General features: G+C 47.2%; 1 protein-coding gene across 2 annotated transcripts in view; it reads right to left on the bottom strand.

Moving 5' to 3' along the window:
- The window catches only part of ZCCHC2 (zinc finger CCHC-type containing 2), a 400742-nt gene that overhangs the window by 56117 nt on the left and 323076 nt on the right, over window positions 1–21549 (bottom strand). Inside the window, exon 10 of one of the 2 annotated variants that reach the window (XM_086965385.1) lies at window positions 757–885. The exons of the other annotated variant lie outside the window; for it this stretch is intronic. Within the exon in view, the coding sequence (XP_086821511.1) occupies window positions 757–885 (129 nt within the window). The remainder of the gene's footprint in view (window positions 1–756; window positions 886–21549) is intronic. 2 annotated transcript variants of the gene reach the window in all.

Raw genomic sequence — 21549 nt, 5'->3', positions numbered from 1 at the left:
GCAACCACAGGAGACTACTGGCTCTATTCCCTGGCATAACGATCAAATACTAACAGATTTTGAGGATACTTTAGGGAAAGGCATGGTAAGAAGGGTATGTTTCTTTGATCCTGGCGCTGCACTCCTTTAAATACACTCTGGATGCACACTGACCATGCACCACATCTAAATGGGAAACGTTCAGTGCCCCTCCTTTTACTCCCTATCCCTCCCCAGCTTCTTTTATTCTGGCCCCAACTGCAATATGGTGCTGGTGCAATTGTAAGGCTTACCATCATTTGCATGGTGACATACCCCATGCAAATAAATCGATGATCCGTTTTCATGGGGACGGTACAATCTGTATTATATTATAAAGGAGGCTGCATAAGCATCTGCCAAGATACTTTTATACAACTATATTGAAGGTCAAGCTTGCTTCCTCTAATTTCCAGCAGTTGGGGAAACAACTAAGCGTTCAATGCCTTGTTGGAGCTGTGCCACATTCCGTGAACTCCCTTTGTTTTCAATGCCTGTAGCGGATTCTGGTACCGTTATGAGCAATAGCTAAGCATAACTAACATTTAAGAGCTGCATCTCACATGGAATGCATGGAATAGGCAAGTCTGCATACTTGAACCTACAAAGGGTTTTCACCTCATATATACAACAGCACAAACTGGAAGAAAACTAGCGCTGTATAGATTTATCCTTTTCTAAATAAAAAAAAAAGGGGGGTTTGGACTAAAATGCATGCAAATATTACGCTAAACCAACCTCTGTCTTTTTCATCTTCGCTTTCAAGGCTTTCCCTTTCCTCATGCTGTGGACTAGATGGAGAACTATAACACTCAGACGAGGTTTCTCCACACGTCTCATGTCCAGATCCGATGTCTAAACTTTGACCTATGAGCATGAAACAGTTCATTTGATTTATAGCCACGTTTAAGAAATAAGCATGCAAACAGTATTAGTAATCCAAAAAGGCCAGCATATGACAAAATATATACAAATCTGGTAAACAAATAAGGCAAGCTGTATACTAAAAGGTGGGACAGTTTCCTAGAGACATTGCTAGCCTATGTTTTACACTGACCAAAATACTATTAACATCTATCTACTCTTCATGCAAACTTCATTCTACAGCAGTAGACCAAATAACTTTCAAACCACTCAGAAAAACTTGCACTCATGAGGTTATGTATATGAAAACCTGTTGGTTTCCTCCTTTAACATGTTATGTTGTACCAGTTATAAAGAAAACCGAATGTGCACAACAAATACAGATTTGCTGATAAACATATTCCAAGTTAAAGTATCTTATAATGATGTACAATGAGACATTCTGTGTAAAAAAAAAAATTAAAAAAAAGAAGATTCTAAAGTTTATTTGCTGTGGAGCTATGCAGAGATATTTTTATGAAATATTTCCAAACAATATATTAGGATGAGACCGATGATTAAGGGAGTACACAAAGAGGGTGATCAAGCTTCATAGCCCAAAAACAGTCAATTTTTAAGACACAGGTGATAGTTCACTGCTGGAATACAAGCGAAGCATGTTTTGCGGGACAGCTAGAACAAATATTTCCACATTAAAATTGGTGTAGATTTCCGGAGAAAGAGATTTTGAAGAAAACCGTCAAAGGGAGAAGTCTGGCAAGCGGTAAGGTGACTAACCTTGTCTTCAAGATGTCCTTTTTCTATAGCGTATAAATGTTGAGAATAAATCCGCCTGGGCTATGTACATTCCTAGTTTATGGCAAGTTGGAGACATGCCAGTGAAGTTTTGGTTGAGGTTCTTTGTATAAAATTTCCATCATGTTGGCAAAATTCTACAAATTTTAAGGTAAAGAAAATTTCACAATTCTGTTCTTTGGGAAGCTGGTACAAGCACAGAGTATCTAACGGAAGCTGAAAGATTTCTGACAGGCAACATTTTCTCCTGAAAACACTTCCTTGTTGGTATAGTATTTGACTTATGAAGGCAAGGTGTGTTTGCGCTTGTTTTTCATGTGAAACTAATATATTGGTCTGTGTACATTTATTTCAATATCAAATTTCGCGCAGATCCATTCTTTATGCAGGATTGATGACAGCAAATCAAGATCGATTTGATACACAAGAGGTGGAGTTTTTCTTTTGGTGGTACCTATAGGAAACATTTATAAAACGTAGGTGCAGTGTGTAATTCCGGTTTGATTCTAGAACACTTTCATCTTGCAAGACAGTTGCACGGAATGCAGAGGGAACCAGGTGAGGTCAGTCATAAGTGACTGGCCAATTTGTAGGACTGAAAGTGTCACTAAATAACCCCCAATTATGCCTACAGTAAAAACGTATATGGCCAGAGATAAAAGCGATCAGTCAGTTTGGCCTGTATGGAGAGTTGACTTGCAGCTCCTCATACCAGCTGACAAATTTACGCCAAAGGCCCAAATATAGTGACTTGGTGAACTGGCAGCAAGCATGACATTCACCACTTCTTTGTTGGTTCCACTCAATGCCCACATACAGAATAAACTGAGATGTAAAACCATGTCCTATTTTTGAACACCATATCCTCTCAAAGAGGCAACTGAAGTGTACGTCATAGGAATTCAGATGCTTGGAGTTCTAGGCTCACAGAGTCTAGTCTGGGGATATGAAACTGAGCTGCACTCTCCAGTCTGACTTATTTTCAGAACCTGCAGTATTGAAAGCAGGGAAGAAAGGCATACAGGAAGTTGAAGTCTCACCAAATGTGAAAGTTTATCCTAGAGACCATCAAGATTGAAATTACAGAAGGCAAAAAGGTAGGTGCTGAGTGTTTTTGGTAGTGCCATTGAGGCCTACCAAACCAGCACCCCACAAGGGACGATGGCCGGTGCCGCCTGCAAGAGCAGCCACCACTTATGGTCAGCAAGGTAACACTTTCAGATCTTGTCTACCCATCTGTTAGGAAATCCCATGAAGTACCAGTGGCTACTACAACCTCACTTGCTGAGAGGGCCTATCCCCATGCCACTTTACTTGCTGCGGTACTGCATCCGATTGTGTGGTCTGTTAGTACCTAGACCAACAAGCCCTTCAGGGAAGGCAGTAAGACTTGCGAGAATGGTTTAGACAGCATGTGCTGCTCCTCTTGAGACCAGCGTCTTCCACCTTTTCCAGGTCACCTTAACCAATAGGTCATGCACATGCCAAAACAGACATGGGGAAGAGGTACAGAGTATGGATACTGCAAGTCAGACTTGGACCTACCATTCACCACTGGAGGTCACAATCACCCTTGTTGGATACACAGTGGTCTCTCCAATATTTGGTCCGGTGCAGGTTCCACTGAAGCGCCTGCATCTGTGCCAGGGTACCAGCAGGATGCAAGACTATATCCAGCCCAGAAGGGTATGAACCATGAAGGCTGGAGGCGCAGGTGGCCAGAGCCAGCAGCTAGCTTAGGCGAGCCAGCATTCACAAGTCAGCTGAAGTACAGCAATACATGCATTCCTGACCTGAAAAAGGGGCCACAAACCTCTGACATGTCCTTTGTAAAGTCGCAAGAGGCCAGATAAAGCCCAAAGGCAGGACAGTAAACTGGAAGTGGTCTGATAAGACTACAAAGAAGAACTAGTTCATGTAGGACTGGTACTTGAGGTACGCATCCTGCATGTCCAGGAACATCATAAAATCCTTGGGTCCAGGCAAAGCAGTACCACTTGCATCAGGGTCATTATAGTCAACTTCTTGAGGACTGAGCTCAGAACCCTGGTTCTGAAATTTAGTCTCACCCTTCATGAGACCAGAAAGCAACTCAGTAAACAGCCAATTATTTTCTTTGCCATGCACAGAAGCTTACCAAATCCCTTCGCATGCAATATCAACACTTCTTTGGAAAGGATATTGGCGAGAGGCAGAGCCCGGCCACATGGAAAACGGCCAACTCCTGATTTGCTCGGCTGCAGACTGTCAGTCTTTAGAACAAACATGTTGAACCCCAAAATCTCCAAGCAATTGTTTTCCAAAGCCTTAACTGTAGGAAAGGAAAATAAAGAATCCAGCGCCCTGCCACCAATGTCATCATGTTGGAGGTTACACTTGACACACTGATGCATGTACTTAGATCAAAAGCAGCATCTCAACAGTAGATTTAGAGAAAGCAGACCCGAATGAAGAACTAAAATCTAAAAAACATCATACTATCCTCATTCAGAACTCAACTCACCCAGACAGAAACTAGGGTCACTGATCAACAACTGGACAACTCTCCTGATTGGGCGATGAAACTAGGGACTGTACAAAGAAAAGTAATAGATGTGAAGGATTTTACCCGTATGGACAGTATTCACCTTACAGTATTCCATAAGAGGAGGACCAGAACATGCCAAAGTTTCGCTCTACTTTCATACCAAAACTTCTAGGCATCTCCTTTCACCAACCCCTAGAGTTTCAGAGACCACACAGTCTACGCAACAGAAGCAGTATAGGTATGCCAACTCCTATCAAGTGTGGCTAATCCTACAAATTGCAAGAAAACATGGCCTATATCAATTTCAAGGGCACACAAATCAATTGCAGCGGACTATTTATGAGGCCAGAATGACAGTTAAGAATTTTCTGTATTTCACACCCCTATAGTAAAAACACTACAAATGGAGTACACACCAGTTAAAAAAAAAATAGCCAATATTTATCCGAATAAAACAAGACCAAAACGACAAAACTCAAACCTATCCAAGTCAAAATATCACTTTAAAAGGATTAAGCAAGTTTAGTCCATAGAAATCAATAGATGTGTATGTTTTAGCACTAAGTAACTTCAATACTTTTTTTTAAAAATCCAAAAAATCCCCCCCCCCCCCAAAAAAATCAAAAGGTGCCAGGCGCAGGGGAAGCGCCAAAAAAGAAAAGCGATGCAGCGCATCCTTTCTACACAGGAGAGGTGATGGACAAGTTACTTACCTCGGTAACGCCTTATCTGGTAGAGACAGGATCTAGCCACAGATTCCGGATCAGAATCTTTCCAGGCACAAGACTAGATCCAGAAATCTTCCCAGCAGTACCTCTGCGTGTCAGCAGAGGTCATCTAGGGAGTTTGTAGCAACGTCAACGGAGAACATATAAGACCTCCCCCGACGCCAGTTTCTTTTGTGACTCTATTTGCGCGGATAATGTGGAGCCACTTAAAGAAACAGTCACTGGAAAGAGTGTGCCAAAAAGGGGAAAATCTTGTTTCAACAAGTACAGAATGAAAGAACAGAAGTAGAATGCAAAGAGGGAATCTAGGATACAAAAGGGCCCTCAGTTCACAGAGCTGGGGGGATGGGTCAATCAGGAATCTGCGGCTAGATTCTGCCTCTACCAGATAAGACATTACCGAAGGAAACTTGTCGATCTGATAAGGAACCTGCAGCTAGATGTCTCTATCAGTCAGTCAACATAAGCTTTATTAGACAGATGTCATAAAAGGAATTCACATAAAAACAATTTTCCAAGTTATAAAAAACAATACAATATATACTAAGTTTGAATAAAAAGAAAATCAGACACATTAAAAGAGCATATACTCTATGTTAATAGACAACTGAATGCTGCTAATTGATACATAATTTAAAAAAGTGTCCCAGCATTAAAAGATAGCTTATTATTATCGGTAAGAGAATTCATTAACAGATGTACTAAAGTAGCTTAGATCTAATTGTCCACACACATCTCAAAAACTTTGCCACTGATACTGCGTACAGGACTGATGGAGCAAAACACAATATTCTCATTGCTACACTCAATAGGCGAGTACTCATGTTCCTACAAATGGGTGTCAAAAAGGCTTTGCGGGGTGCAGTGTACGCCGGACAGGCAAACAGCACATGTGCGTATGATTCTTCAGTGTCAGTGCAATTTGGACATTTATCATCTGCCGCAGTGGACCATGCAGCTGTAATGGACTTCAAGGGTAAGCACTGTGCTCCAAACTGAAAATACAATTTGCGATCTAGCGGCTTAGTAATTAGGTCCCAGCAGTCCTCAATGCATGGATTTTGTTTTATTTGTAATAACTTCCCTGCCAGTGAGGTGGCATCGCTCATTCTATTTGCTTCTTGCACAATCCGTTCCCAGTACTTTTGCTTGAATAAATTTTTGGACGGGAACTCAGTGGCACTAGGATCATTCCACAGTAATGGCATACCCACACTAGTTAGTAAGGATCTGATGTTACGTAGCCAGCCAATCTTGTGGAAGTGATCTGCCTCCATTAGTTCTTTAAGACCTTCTGCAAAGATGGCCAATTCTGGGGTACTCCAGATTATATGCCAGTAGAGAATAGGACGTAGTCTTGCAAGGCCTACTATGGCTTTTCTGCCTAAATCACAGCACAGGGGGAGCAAGGGGGTGCTTTGAGGTAGGCGTGTGATCCCACGCAGGAACTTATTCTCGGAGATTGCCATAGCGCGGCGTCATACAGAACTGGAGCACAGTATCTTTGAATTATAGATCTGCAGCGCCGGGGTAAGGGGCTTAGTTAGTGATGTTTATGTTCCTTTATCATAGCCCCGGCCAACTGCCTGAGCTTTAAAGCCATGGTCTCAATATGCAGAGATGCCTAGATAAGTAAATGCATCAACCTGCTCCAAGGGTTGCCCATCCATAACCATGCCCCCAGTGAATGACCCATATTGGTTAAAATGTCATGAACTTTGTTTTTGAGCTATTGACTTTTAGGCCACGCAATGAGCAAAATTCTTCAAAATGCAGCAGCGCACGCTGTAGCCCACTCAGTGTTTAGACATTATAAGTGTATCGTCCGCAAACATTAATATGGGAATTTTTGTGCCTGCAAAAAACTGAGGCATCTGTGGAAAAGGAAGCTAAAAAGCTAATTCCTTATCTTAGACTCAAATACCTAAGCAATACCTTCCTTGGGGGAGGGGCTGCAAACTGATCACCAAAGATCCCCAAAAAGGAGACGCCAGACCAAAAGATATAGAGGGACCAGACAAAATCTATGTGTTCCAGAGAGTAAAGCGAAGCAAAGAAAAGGGCCACAATTAAAAGTGTTGAAGATGAAAATTAAAGCAAATCAGAACAAAGAGGTGGTCTGCCGACTGCACCAGCTTAGCCCAATATGACATAAGAGCAGAGAAAAGAGGAAGGCGAAGACATAAGTAGCTCACAAAACTGCCTCAGACATACAAGATAAGGAACCCAAAAACAGGAAACAAGGCAAATCGAGCAGCCACACAACATAAACAGAATGCCTGCCGCAGAGTGAGTACTCGGGTAGAAAAATTAATACGGCAAAAGAAGCAAAATAACAGACTCCCAGGAGACCACAAAGCAAGTTAAGTTCCAGATGGCTGGAAAGTAAACCGGTCACCGATAGCATAAACGAGACAAAAAGTACATGCAGAAAGTAGGAAACCACACTGGGTGTATCCATGGAGGAGAGAGTAGAAGTCCGCTCTAGGGCGACGGGAACAAGTCAAAACAAGGGGAACAACTGTCCCTGATGCTCTTAGTACAACAGAGTTAAGGCTCTGAACCACTAGGACTATCCTTGATTAAGTATCAAGCATTAAGCAGAGTTGGCATGCGCACCAAACAGGAAGGAGGTGCCATCAAAAAGCATGTGGATTAAATCAGTTCGCACAGCCTCTGAATACCTGAAGTACGCAACTGTGCGTGTCGAGCAATGAAAAAGGCCAAACCACGAGAGAACTGGTAGTATCCATACCACAGTGGATGCCAAGTGTGGCAGCTTGCTGCCCATTTTGTACCAGTGGAACAAAAGCATTCCGGGCTTCCTCTAGAATGGAGGGCATGAGGCACTCCAGAGTCCCACAAGGCATTGGAGAAGCGGGCAAGCACACAGTGTTCATAGAGTGCAGAGAAGCACTAGAAGAGAAAATACACCTACCACAAATGTCAAATTTCCTGGCTTCCCTTTCCAGAGGGACAGGGGAAGAAAATCAATATTCTGTGTGGCTAAAGCAGCCTGAACCGCAAGGCTTTTAGTAGAGGAATATCCAAGTAGGCAGGAGGGATGCTCCGGGGCCAGGTGATTCCTATGAGAAACTAAGCTATCCAGAGGAAGCAGTTTTCAGGTTTGTCAAGCACCCAACAGGATATTGAAAAGATAGTCATTATAAGGAAGTACAGGCTTAACAGTAGACTGGGCAGGGTGTAGAACACCAATTAAGAGGTCTGTGGACAATTCCGAAGGAAGATGCAAATCTAGGGCATTCGAAACTCGATGGAGCAGGTCAACCAGCGCGGAACTTGCATCTGTAACCAAACCAGGAGACGACCGAAGGCTGGCAAAGACTCAGAGCCACTGGCATCACCCAAGTCAAGTAACAGGCCAGACTGTATAGCGGGTTGTACCGTGTCTGGAATTTGAGGACGACAGCACAACTTCCATAGTATTTCCAAAACCATAGTCCTCAGAAGGAAAAACCAGAAGAAGGGCGTCTGAGACAGTCTGCTCCATTGGAACTGCACCAAACACCGTAACCGAAGCTGATCAATGCTGAGAAGGAAACACCTGAACGTCAGAAAGAAAACGGATTGGAGCCTGCAGACAAGAGCCTGACGCAGGTAATGGAGCAGGTAGACCAGAAGTGCGATCCCTGATGGGCTGTGCACCGGTGCTGCCGAGGTGTCGGATACAAAAGAAGGCCTGAAGCCAAGGGAGAACCTGCCGGCAGAGTCACAGACATCGCCTCCTGCACTTCCATGGAAACAGAGGGCACTTTAGAGGGAGGTGACGACCCAAGAAGAGACTGATAATATTGTCTCATCTACGTCAGAGAAGCCCCGGCCCTAGGACAAGTGGGGAGACATAGGGATGACTCATGCTTCGGCACTTCAACAGAAGAGTGGGGATCAGCGGTAGGTGACAGGGCCTGGAGGCGCCATGACCGACCACCTGCACAGACTGACCTCCGGATGCCAAAGGTGATTGACGCCTGCGGGAAAGGCACCTAGAAAGGATGCACAGTCGGTCCCTAGAATGCTGAGGGGACAGAGGAATATAAGACTTTGAAGTCGGACACCCGTGCCGCCAGGAGTTTCATGCGATGTTCCTTACACACTTTTGGTCGGAGCTCCTGACAAAAGTCGCACTCAAGTCATGCTGCTCAGCCAGACACCACAAGCAAATAGAGTGGTGAGGATCCATGCCAGGCACTTGTCGAACACAGGTCACACAAGGCTTGAACCCAAAGGACATTGAAGAAAGGCATGCTGCTCCGCAGATAAAAAAAAAAAGTCAAGTAGGTCCAAAACAGCCAGAGGAACTTCAGTGAGGATATGCATGTTACAACACAAAACAAGGAACTGATGTTGGCGGGAGGGCTTATATGGACTTAGCGGATGTCACTCCCATGAGACTGAGTCACATGAAGTTCTCTACAGACTTGCAGATGTAATGCTGGGAAAATGTCCGGATTCATTCTGGTGCCTGGAGAGGATTTTAAGATCAGGAATGTCTATCAGATGCGTTAGTTCATTACTATCCAGGGGAGGTGATGCATTGGTTCCTTACTGGCAGGAGAGGTGATGCATCGGTTCCCTCGGTTCCTTACTGCGGTGTCGCAGAATCTGCGCCAAGGGACAATGCGTTGAAAATCTAGACACGATGTGTAGATTTCAATGCCATGGAGAAGGTGCCGCGTTGGGAGTCTGAGCAGGTGCCACAGACTTCGGTGGCACGGTGCTCAGGACTCGCCGTTATTTTCCTGATGCGCTGCAAGGGCACTCTGGGGCCTATGCTGAACACCGTGGTCCATGCTTCAAGCGGGAACCTCGCTCCGGAGCAGGCAGCAGCGATCTTATGCAGCAATGCTCCAATGAAAAAAAGCGGTGGGATCTGATGACTGGATTTTCTTCTTAAGATCACCAGGTTACACTTCCCAGGGACAAGGAACTGGATTTGGCACCACTTGGCAAGTCAGGATCTTTAGCAGAAGACCTGAGGCACTGTCAGGTGAAGTCTTTGATGGGACAGAGATTTAACAGGAGGCAAGCAAACCCAAGGCCTTGGAGAACCTTTAAAGCAGTATGTAGAAAGCAAAGTCCAGTCCTTTCACTCTCAGGACAAAAGCAGCAGGCTAGCACAACAAAGCAACAGGCAGCGAGGCATTCAATCCTATAGCATTCAGCTCTTCTTCCTGGCAGAACGTCCTCAGTCCATAGGTGTTCTAAATTTGGGGTGTAAGAGGCCTAATACTTACACCCCTTTCCTTCTGCCTTTGAAGTAGGCAAAATTCAAAGGAAAGTTTTTGCAGTGCACAAGACCCGGCCTTTCTCTGACCTGGCTGAAGGAGGGATACAGCTTTGTTTGAGGACAAGCATAACGCTATTCAGGTGTCACTGACAACTCCTCCCACCACTTTGGCTCAGACAGGCCCATCAACCTAGTGATGGCCCATCAGGATATGAAAGGCACACCTCAGCTCCCTCTGAGACCGTCTGGAGTGAAGGCACAAGATCCTAACTGTCAGCCAACTCAGAAGTGTACTCTACACAAGAAGAGGCACAGAATGGTTAAGCACGAAAATGCCCACTTTCTAAAATTGGCATTTTCAAACACGCAATTCAAAAACCAACTTCACTCAAAGAAGTATAATGAAATTGTGAGTTCAGAGTTGTCAAATGCTAAATCTCTATCTGCTCACAATGGGAATCTACACTTATGATATTTCAAGGCAATCCCCATGTTATTGTAGCACAAGTTACTACTTGTGTAACAATATATCTGTAAGAGACATTAGTTAGGGATAGATTCCTTACCCTAGAATATCCTCAGGCATCAGACTGATCAGGAAAGCTTTCATCAGCAGTACCCCTGCGCGTCGATAGGTGTCGTATTCGCCAAGATGACGTCCCTGGACCTACTTACACGCGCGGATGTCCGTTCTGTACACAACTTTACGCAACAGGTACGCAGAGCCATATAAGATACTGACCACTGGTGCATAGAAACTAGGGCCCGAAAGGATGACCTTAACCCTAGAAATCAGTTTGCAGAACAGGGAGGATTGGTGGGGCAGTAAGGAGTCTATCACCAATGTTTCTTACAGATATATCGTTTCACAAGTAGTAACTTGTGCATCTGAAAGACACGTTAGTGATCGATTCCTTACCTTAGAATAGATACCCCAGCAATACCAACCCCGGTGGTGGGTCTGCGAACAAGATTACACCAGAAAGTCATGGAGAACAGAACAACCAAAGAAACCGTCCCTCCGGACCGGACTGTCAAGGCAATATTGCTTTGTAAAAGTGTGAAGCGAAGCCAACGTGGCAGCCTGACAGATGTCTTGCAGGGGGACACCACGTCCCGTTGCTGTAGTAGCTGCAGTCGCCCTGGTAGAATGGGTACGCAGCCCCACCGGAGGCTCCTTTTTAGCCATAGAATAACAGGCCTTGATACACAAGACGTCCCAGCGGGAGATAGTCCTCTTGTGAACAGTCCAGCCTTTTTTGGTGCCTGCGTAGCCAACAAAGAGCTTGTCATCCACCCGGAATGCTCGTGTGCGATTAAAGTACAACAGGGTACTCGGAAAGAGAAGGCTGGTCTGGAAACCTCAAAGGCTGAAATGGCCGAAAGATAGCCCTTGATAGTGCCCAGAGCAGAGCCCTGCCGGGTCAGAGAAAGAAGGAACAAAAGCACCTCAGAAAGAGTGACAGCGAGGGGATCCACAGTCTTGGCTTAGCACCATGCCACAAATTTGTTCCACCTGCAGGCATATACAGATTTAGTGGAGGGACGCCTGGCTGCTAGAATGACATCACAGACTTCGGGAGGCAAGTCAAATGAATCAACTGTCACCGCTCAATCTCCACACATGTAGGTGGAGGCTGGACAGGTTTGTGGAGAACCGTACCCTGCTGCTGTGACAGAAGATTCCCCAAGCAGAGGCAGTCAGATCGGGGGATCCAGGCTCATACTGAGTAGCTCGGAATACCAAACTCTGAGCCCAGTCTGGAGCCACAAGGATGGCTTTGGCCCGGTCGTGCCCGATTTTCTTCAGCACTCTGGGTAGAAGAGGTATAGGCTGTAAGGCGTACAACAGAGCGCAGCTACACTCACGACGAAGAGAGTCACCCAGTGAGTGCCGCCTTGGAAATTCCAACGCGCAGAACTGCGGACATTACATGTTCTCTTCTGTGGCGAATAAATCTAACCAAGGCTCTCCCCACTGTTGAGAGAGACCTTGCGCCACCTCAGAGTGAAGACGCCATTTGTGATCCATCAGACACCGGCGGCTGAGTTCATCCGCCCTGGCGTTCAAAGAACCCGTAAGGTGTTGAACCATCAGGGAAATGCTGTGACGTTCCAGCCATGTCCAGAGGCGCAGAGCCTTCCGACATAGGGTCCATGACCCCACCACACCATGTTTGTTGCAATACCACATGGCGGTGGTGTTGTCCATGAACACCTGCACTACCTTCCCCCTGACAGAGGGGAAGAATGCCTTCAGTGCAAGAAGGATCGCTCGAAGCTCCAGAAGGTTGATATGGAGCCGGGGCTCCACCGGAGAACAGAGGCCTCTAATCTCCACCTCTCCCATGTGGCCGCCCCATCCCTGGAGGGATGCATCCGTCACCACTGTGTGCTCCGGTTGGGGAAGGGAGAGGGATCTTTCACAGACCCAATGCAGATTCGTGAGCCACCACTGCAATTGTTGTGCAGTGCCCTCCGAGATCTGGACGTAATCGGACTGGCTTCCCTGATTATGCACCCACTGGAACTTCAGGTCCCACTGCAGAGCCCGCCTATGCCACCTAGCATGGTTGGTCAGCAGGTTGCAGGAGGCCTTGAGTACCAGCAGCCTCATGGTCGTCCTGACCGAAACCCAGGACAAGGGCTGAAAGATCGGAATCATAGCCTGAATGCCCTGGACTCTGTTCGGGAGGATAAACCCGAAACTGCGCCGGGTTCAGAACCGCTCCAATGAAGAGGAGCTTCTGGGAGCGAATTCGGCACGTTGATGGAAAACCCCAGCAAAAGCAGGAGGTCGGCTGTAGTCTGGAGGTGGGAGACAACCGTCTGGGGCGAGCCCGTCTTGAACAACCAGTCGTCGAGATAGTAGAAGACTGAAACCCCTGATCTCCACAGATGAGCTGCGACCACGTCCATCACTTTTGTTAACACCCGAGGGGCACTGGTAAGCCCAAAGGGGAGCATGGTGAACTGAAAAGGCTCCTGGCCCAACGTGAAACACCGGTAACGCCGATGGGCCGGCAGGACAGGAATATGAAAATAAGCGTCCTGCAGGTCCAGCGCCACCATCCAGTCTTGTGGGTCGAGAGCAGACAAGACGTGAGCCAGAGTGAGCTTTTTGAACCTCTCCTTCCGGAGGAAGCAATTTATGCTCGGAAGGTCTAAGATGGGACGTAGACCCTTGTCCTTCTTTGGAACCAAGAAGTAGTGGGAGTAACAACCAGGACCTACTTCTGGCGTCGGAACGCGCTCAATGGCTCCCTTGGCCAAGAGGGCAGTAACTTCCTGCTGGAGAAGTGCCGAATGATCCCCCGACATGGGGTGGAACTACGTTGGCATGGCTGGGTGGGGGCGGGGCAGCTCGAAGGGGAGGGGGTAGCCCCTTCAAACAATCTCCAGAACCCACCTGTCGGTTGTAATGGTGCGCCAGTGGGGGGGAGGTGATGACGAATCCTTCCACCCACTGGGGTCTGGTGGGCCTGAAACACTCGACTAGGAAGGTGTGGAGGCACTGGCAGCGGGGGGTGTTGGACTGACCCGCACTCTGACCCTAGGACTCGCCTCTGCGAGCCCCACGTCCGCGGCTGCGCTGGGACTGTTGCTGTGCAGGCTTGTTCTGAAATAAACATGTTTGTACACCCCTTCCAGAGATTCGAAAAGAACCAAAGTTAGAAGCGGAAGGAGTACGTGTGGCCGAAAGGCCTAAGGACCTGGCCGTGGCCCGAGAGTCCTTGAAACGCTCTAATGTGGAATCCGCCTTATCACCAAAAAGGCGAGTGCCATTTCCATCAAAGTATTCTGGACATCTGCAGAAAAAAAACAGTCGTTCTCAACCAGGCATGACGGCGTAAAGCCACCGTTGTGGAAATCGCCCTACCCAACGAATCAGTGGTATCAAGACCACAACATATAGTGAACTTGGCCACATCTCTCCTCTCCATAAGAGCGCAGGAGAGAACTGTGCGGGCCCCCTCCGGACACGGAGGTCGCACTTGCTCAACCGCATCCCATACAGAATGGGAATAGCGGCCCAAGAGACAGACAGTGTTCACAGACAGCAGTCCAGAACTTGCGGAAGAATACATCTTCCCAAACTGCTCCAATTTCTTGGATTCCTTGTCTGGTGGAGCAGGAGGAAACACTCTGGGACGTCAAGGCCTCAAACACTTAACTCTCAGGTGTGGGGTGCTGGGTGAGGAAGGCAGGGTCGCCCGGGGCCAGGCTATGGAGTCGGTCCACACCCTTGTCCACAGGGGCCCCTGTGTTGGGCCGGGACCAAGTGCCCAGAAGCACATCAGTAAGTGCATCATTAAACGGCAACAGCGGTTCTGTAGAAAAAGAAGCTGGCCAAAGCACTTTAGTCAGTAGGTTGTTCCTGACAGCCACTGTAGGGAGCTTAAGAGCCTCGGCCGCCCTACGTAGCACCGTGGAAAAGGTACCACTTGCCTACTTAGTAGTTGAAGGGGATGGTGAACCAGGCGCCGGAGTGTAATCCGGGCCACCAGCATGGGTGAATAAAAAGGGTAAAAGTCCCCCGTCTGGATCGGCGTCGGGAGACATACCTCCTGCACAGTGCAGACATCTGAAAAGAAGTAGATGCCGGCATCGGCCGCCGGCGTCTATGTCGGTTGTACGGGGTCCACTGGCAAGAACAAGGAGCTAGAGCCATGGAGGCCTCTGGGTATTGACGCCGTCAGGCCGGAGCTGGCGACGTCGCGGATCGCGGAAAAGCGGGGCCTGAAGGCATGCAGACGGGGCTGAACGGGCCGAAGATACATGCCACTGCAGACACAAACTCTTGCTGTGGACCCGGGAAAGGTGGGTAAACTAACGGTAACTGCTCAGGCTCCGTTGGAGCCGAAGGGGCGGTGCCACCTGCCCCCTCCGCCGTGTCCAGCAACCGGCGAGGGGAGGACGAAGAGATGCGACGCTTCTTCAACTTTTTGTGCTTAGCCTTACCTGACTCAGAGTGCAAAGACTTCAAATGATGGTGCTTGCTGTGCGACCGGGCCCTCGACCTCTCACGGGACCGGGAACGACGTGGGGCCGACTCCGGGGTCTCCAGCCACTTTCGGGACCGTTTGCGCAAAGTTTTCAGGGCCATGGCCCGGCAGTAGGAGCACAACTGTGTCGTGATCACTACCCAGGCAGAAGAGACACTCACGATGCGGGTGCACAGACCGTCCTCGCAAAGCTTGAAACCGGGTATCCCTATGCACCAGGGGTACAGTGTACTCACAAATAATAACAAGCATTTACAATGCAAGGGTCTCAGCATTGTTAAAGTTAGAGCTATTGGCATTGCTCATGACTTTTTTAAAACATAAATAAATGGCATTGTCATTTACAATGCCAATACCTTAATCTCTTGCAAATGCGAGACCTATTGCATTTGCACCCACACACAGAGCCACCCACACAGAGCCACCCACACAGAGCCACCCACACAGAGCCATTCACATAGAGCCACCTACACATACAGAGCCACCTACACACAGAGCCACCCTCGCACAGACCCACCTACACACACAGAGCCACACTCACACAGAGCCACACTCACACAGACCCACCTACAAAAAAAAAGCTACCCACACAAAGCCCAACACACACACACAGCCACACACACACACACAGCCACACACACACACAGCCACACACACACACAGCCACACACACACAGCCACACACACACACAGCCACACACACACACACATAGCCACACACACACACATAGCCACACACACACACATAGCCACACACACACACATAGCCACACACACACACATAGCCACACACACATAGCCACACACACACACATAGCCACACACACACACATAGCCACACACACATAGCCACACACACACACACATAGCCACACACACACACACACATAGCCACACACATAGCCACACACACACACATAGCCACACACACACACACACACACACACAGAGAGCCAGCCACACACAGAGAGCCAGCCACACACAGAGAGCCAGCCACACACACACACACACACACACACACACGAAGCACAACAACTACAAGAAGTAAACGTACTGTACACCAAAAAACAGACTCGCCCAGGTAGGCAATCAATGCATCTATTTTCTAACACATTAGTCGAATATTGCAGGCTGTTCAGTTCATTGAAATAAAGCCTGGTCATTCGGAACAGCTTTCAAGCCAACTAGGCCAAAGAAATGTAAGCACATGGCAAGCAAAACATGACAAGAACAGGTCGCCAGAAAAGCGTCGGTGGCAGGGTAACACTTAAAAGCTATCTACATGAATACCTTGTCTTCAATGGTAGGTTTTAAAAAGCAACAACTTAATGAGAGCAGAAAAGGCTACGACAGGCCACTTTTTAGGAAGTTGAGAGGAAGTGAACCTCGTTTGAATTCAGCGTATTTAAGTCAAACTTGCCTTAACAACAGAAGTGCATACGAATAACTAGTTTTTTGTTGGAATCTGGGATAAACAACAGGTTGAAGGAAAAAGGCACTACACGCAGGCTGAGAGCACTGCTGTGCCTTTAAGGAACTGTTTTCAAAAACTTCAGTTGACAGCCTGCCAGACCTCAAATTCCAAAACATATTCAGAACGAAAACAGCTCATTCAAACACCTCTCCAGAGCTCCACTGGACAAACTCATCAGAGCCCGCCTGCCTTCTAGTGTGCCGGATCTTTTAAACCCATCCTTGTGTCGAGAGTAGAAGTTTCACCCTGTATCCTCTTGTGCTCAATTCATTTAAAGAGCCACTTTTAAAGCTAAGTTGCAGTCTCGCAAAGGGCCCAGCCTTGGGACACGTGCTCTGAAACCAATTAGTGAGGGTGGGGTGCAGAAGATCAGGCCTGGCGTCGTTCACAGATGGAGTTACAACTAGAGGGAATGTATAGATGTGACTGTTGTATTGTGGGAGGGGATGTACCCTGTATGTATCCAGGAGACTATATGCATGCTTTAAAGGGGGCGCTGGTGTTTGCAGAGATAACTGTGCACAAAAGGAGTGACAGTCCCGTGCCTTGAGAGGGTTCTAGCATAGGACCCCAAACTCGAGTGTAGGAGCTGAAGGTGCATGCAGCGCGTGGAGTGCAAAGAGGGCTGTACTGAGGGGGAGTCCGCCGCCTCGCGCTCTGCCCGACTTCATCCTGCCCCCAGCTTTGGAACTTACCAGGGGATGACCGTTTGAGGGAAAACCATATCAATTCATATTGTTGACACACCTGGATTGGGCCCGACGGTTCCTCTGCTAATGTAGAGAACCTCAATCTTTAGTTTTTATTTTATTTTTGCAGTTTTGTATAATGCAGACAACTCGGGGGCTTTGTAGCGTTTTACAAATACAGAACAAAGTTGCAAGGATTGAACAGATATTTACTAAAGATTTATGGAATAACAACCCAAATATATCATCACTACAACGTAAGATTACAGGAATAATCATACAAAATAGACACAGATTCAGATTGCAATAGATCACTTTAAAGTACTGCAGGAATAATTAAAACCTAGAAAATAAACACCAATTGCACAGGATCACCTTAGAATCATAAACCAAGTAAAGAGACTGCAGTAGTTTAGATTTTAAGGAAGCCTTACGAAATATTTAAAAAACTGGCGTTTTCGCTCTGGTAACCCTAAAAGAGGGCCACACTGGAGTAATTTGTAAGGAACATACAGGAGGTGTTCGGAGGACTGAAGCCACCAGGAGTTTTTGTTCATTCCGAGGAAAGGGCTTCAGGGCCTTCGAGGAATATATACATTCCAGGGATGCATCAGAAGGGGCCTGTGGTATGTCCGGGTTGTGTGCTGCTCCAAAGCCGCGTCCCAACTTGCCACAAAAAGACACTGGTGTCCTAGGTCTCATATGAAACAGTTCCTTCTTGCGAATGTATCTAATCTTCCTTTACATGACACCTGTCAGCAGGTTCCTAGAGGGCCCCACGTCGAAAAAAGCGACGCCTAACTACCACAAACGCCCCCCCCACTGCTAGCGCGTCATCACTGCCTGAATGACACAGCCTACTCTGGTGACGAGACCATGCTTCCGACCAAGCGCAGGTGGTCGAGTAGGGCCATTCCATCCGGCAAATGCAACAATTTCAACGCTCAACCTCCTAAGTAATAGGTTTGAGATCCAGCTAGCTAGATAAATAGATGTCAAGTTTCAGCAGATCCGCAGTTCCGCACGTTTTAAAAGATAACAATCTGCTCCAGGAATCAATGTGTGAACTTAATATATCAATGCAAACAAGTACAGTTTCAAAAAACGATTCTCATACCAGTAATAGGATTTTGCGCAAACCTTTTGAATGTAATATTATTTTCAGTGCAATGAGCATAAGAAAGTAATCATTCCAACGGCCAGTGCTTCATTTGTGCCAGTGGGGGGCACTGGAACTCGTTTTTGGAGTCAGACTTATTTTGCGTGCTCCTTCTGCAGCACAGAGAAAAGGTCCGAAGGTGAGAAAGAGGGAGATAGAGACAGGAAACCCTCGACAGAGGAACGCACGGGTGAAAAAGGAATGTGCAGGCGTGCGATAAGGCGACAGGCAGTGCAGGGTGGTGAAAGGAAGAGAGGCACGGAGTGAAAATAAAACCAAGCAGCCTTGACATTCAGCGTGGGGTGGGCTTCTAAGAAAACCGACAGCGTTGACACTTGCATCGCATCTGGGAAACACTGCGTTACCACTTACAGCTCGAAATGATTCTGAAATGATCACCGAGCCATCGGATGGGAGAAGTTGAACATTAGACCTGGAAACAAAAAGCAAAACGACGCCACAAGAGTGACAGCTCGCGCCATGTCGCAGTTCTTTATTTAGACGCTGAAAAGGTGAGGCGTGAGAGGCGGCGCGCTATCCGAAAAATGCGCCGACACTGGAGTGTAAACCTCGGCTATTCTTACACTGCCCGGTTCCTTCCCCGGAGGCAAATCTGTGAGAGAGGCCAAGACTCACAATGAAGGGGTAAAGGGCTTCCTGCTGCCTAGAAATCTGCCCATGGTTCGTCTAGGTGGGCATCAGACCTGCTTGCCTCGGTAGCACTCCACAGGACAGTAAGTTGCTCATCAGCTAATGCGTCACGAAGCGGCGAAGGAGCCGTGCGATAGCTGAAAGGAAGATGTAAGCCAACAATTGAGGTGTGTCTCCCTTCTACCTTCCCCTGTTAGCCGGGGTGACTCAGGCGTCAGCTTCAGGCAAAGCCTCAAGCCAGGAAATCGGCAGCGAGTTCACCAATCCACAGGGAAAACAAAACGACTGAGGAAAAAGTCTCCTTTAGCAGAATCCCCTTTAATTTGATTACTTGTCAACAGCTATTTACAGTAGGTCAACAAAATACAGACCCTGAGGTAAGGAACATCAGAGCAGGCACTACCTGTTTCCACTTGTTGTCGATCCCAAAACAAGCCGTGAGCTTGCACGCTCCCGAACTTCCGGTTTCAGGATGTGCACGCTCACGGCTGTCGTGGGGCGGGACTTCAGTCTTTGCGAGAAGCCCACAGAGTGGATGGCTCAGAGGACCGGTGAGAGCAGAAGTCAGGAGTGGCGGCTGAGGCCGCTGATGCGGTAAGTGGGGCTTTGGGCGCTTGGCACGTGTGTGTCTGCGCGAGCGCGTGTGCGCGCGCGTGTGTGTCTGCGTGCGTGTGTGTGTGTCTGCGTACGTGTGTGCATGCGTACGTGTGTGCGCGCGTCCACAGACCCTGGTCGGCTCGTGCACCGCTCTATCTCCCTGGAGAGCGAACTCTGTGACAATAGGTCTCGATGCAGAGACCTAAAAAATGACTTAGTTAACAAGTGACGGGGTATCGCTCTCTCCGGATCTGCGCTTGCTGGCACGGAAAGAGAAAACCGACGTCAGCGCGCGTGGGAACGTCCAAGTAGCTCCAGTGAAGTCATCTCGGCAAATAAGACAACAACGCACATGGAGCCGTACGACGACGCCTATCGACACGCAGGGGTACTGCTGACAAAAGCTTTCTGGATCCAGTCTGACGCCTGGGGATATTCTAAGGTAAAGAATCTATCACTAACTTGTCTCTTTCAGATAGGGAGAGCGAGTCCTTGCAATAGTTAAAAACAAAATTAGCAGTATTTCACTATTAGGACATGTAAAACATACCAATACATCTACCTTTTAAATACACTGCACCCTGCCCATGGAGCTGCTTTGGGACAACCTTAGCAGGGACTTACATGTAGTAAAAGGAAAGGTTTGGTCAGGCAAGTGGGTACACGTGCCAGGTTGAAATGGCAGTTCAAAACTGCACTCAGACACTGCAGTGGCAGGTCTGAGACATTTTGTCAGGGCTACTTGTGCGTGACGCAATCAGTGCTACAGGCCGCTGGAGATGTAATCACCCACAACGAGCCATATTACAAAGTGTATGGTACTGGTCTGTGATACAAGCATACTGGAAGGCAATCTAGGCTCAAAAGCAAATAAAATAAGTGAAATTACCTTGGTTACCCACCCTCAAACTTGCAGTCTTACATGATACAGCAGAGAAAGAAGATTTGAATAACCCTAAGAAATGGTTAGACCGAGCTCGAACAATAGCAAAACCAAACATATTGAGACACAAAGTCTACGACCCCCTCAATCCCCCTGTAAAGCTCGGAATCCATGACCTTGACAACAAGTTACAAAAGAGTGAGTCACAATATGAATAATCAGGCACAGATCTTTAACTATCTGGAATCCTTAATACCTTTATCAATTTCAATAGCTTTATTCGACAGGTATGTCATAAGAGCACAACATAGACACTACAATCATACAGATTAAAATACATAAATATTCCAGACCTAAAAACATTAAAAAAAGTATTAAACATTTGATAACTGCCAAATAAAAAGAATCTTACAACAATTTGTTTAAAATATACAGTTCCATAAAAATCAACATTGAGCCGCCAGCATTTCATAACTCCAGTTCATTACTAATGATACAGGGTAACATTACTGATCATCATTTGGATGGGCCTGGGGAAACGCCCTAGATCGGATGAACCAGGCCCAACCCAAAAACGTGGCCATTGCGATTGATATTGGTAGTGTTGGATCCGTTGTAAGGACTCTCAGCGCCTCTTCATGCCTCCTAAAACCCAACAGCTTGCAAATGGGTATAACCCACATACAATGAGGTTTCTTGTATAATGGGCAAAAAAACAACAGGTGACTGATCGTTTCTTGTCTATCTTGACACCTTGGGCATACATTCTCGGCAGCCCCTGGCCATTTGCTAGTGAATGCCCTAACAGGAAGGGTACCAACCCTCAACTGGAAATACCGCTTCCTGTCAAAAGGTTTCTTGATGGAGTCCGAGTAAGGTTCTAATGCCGGCCTTGACTTAAATTCTAAAA

This window comes from Lissotriton vulgaris, chromosome 4_1 (assembly GCF_964263255.1).
Source record: "Lissotriton vulgaris chromosome 4_1, aLisVul1.2, whole genome shotgun sequence".
Taxonomy (NCBI): Eukaryota; Metazoa; Chordata; class Amphibia; order Caudata; family Salamandridae; genus Lissotriton; species Lissotriton vulgaris.
Note: the sequence above shows the minus strand (reverse complement) of the source record. Positions and strands in the feature narration are given on the sequence as shown.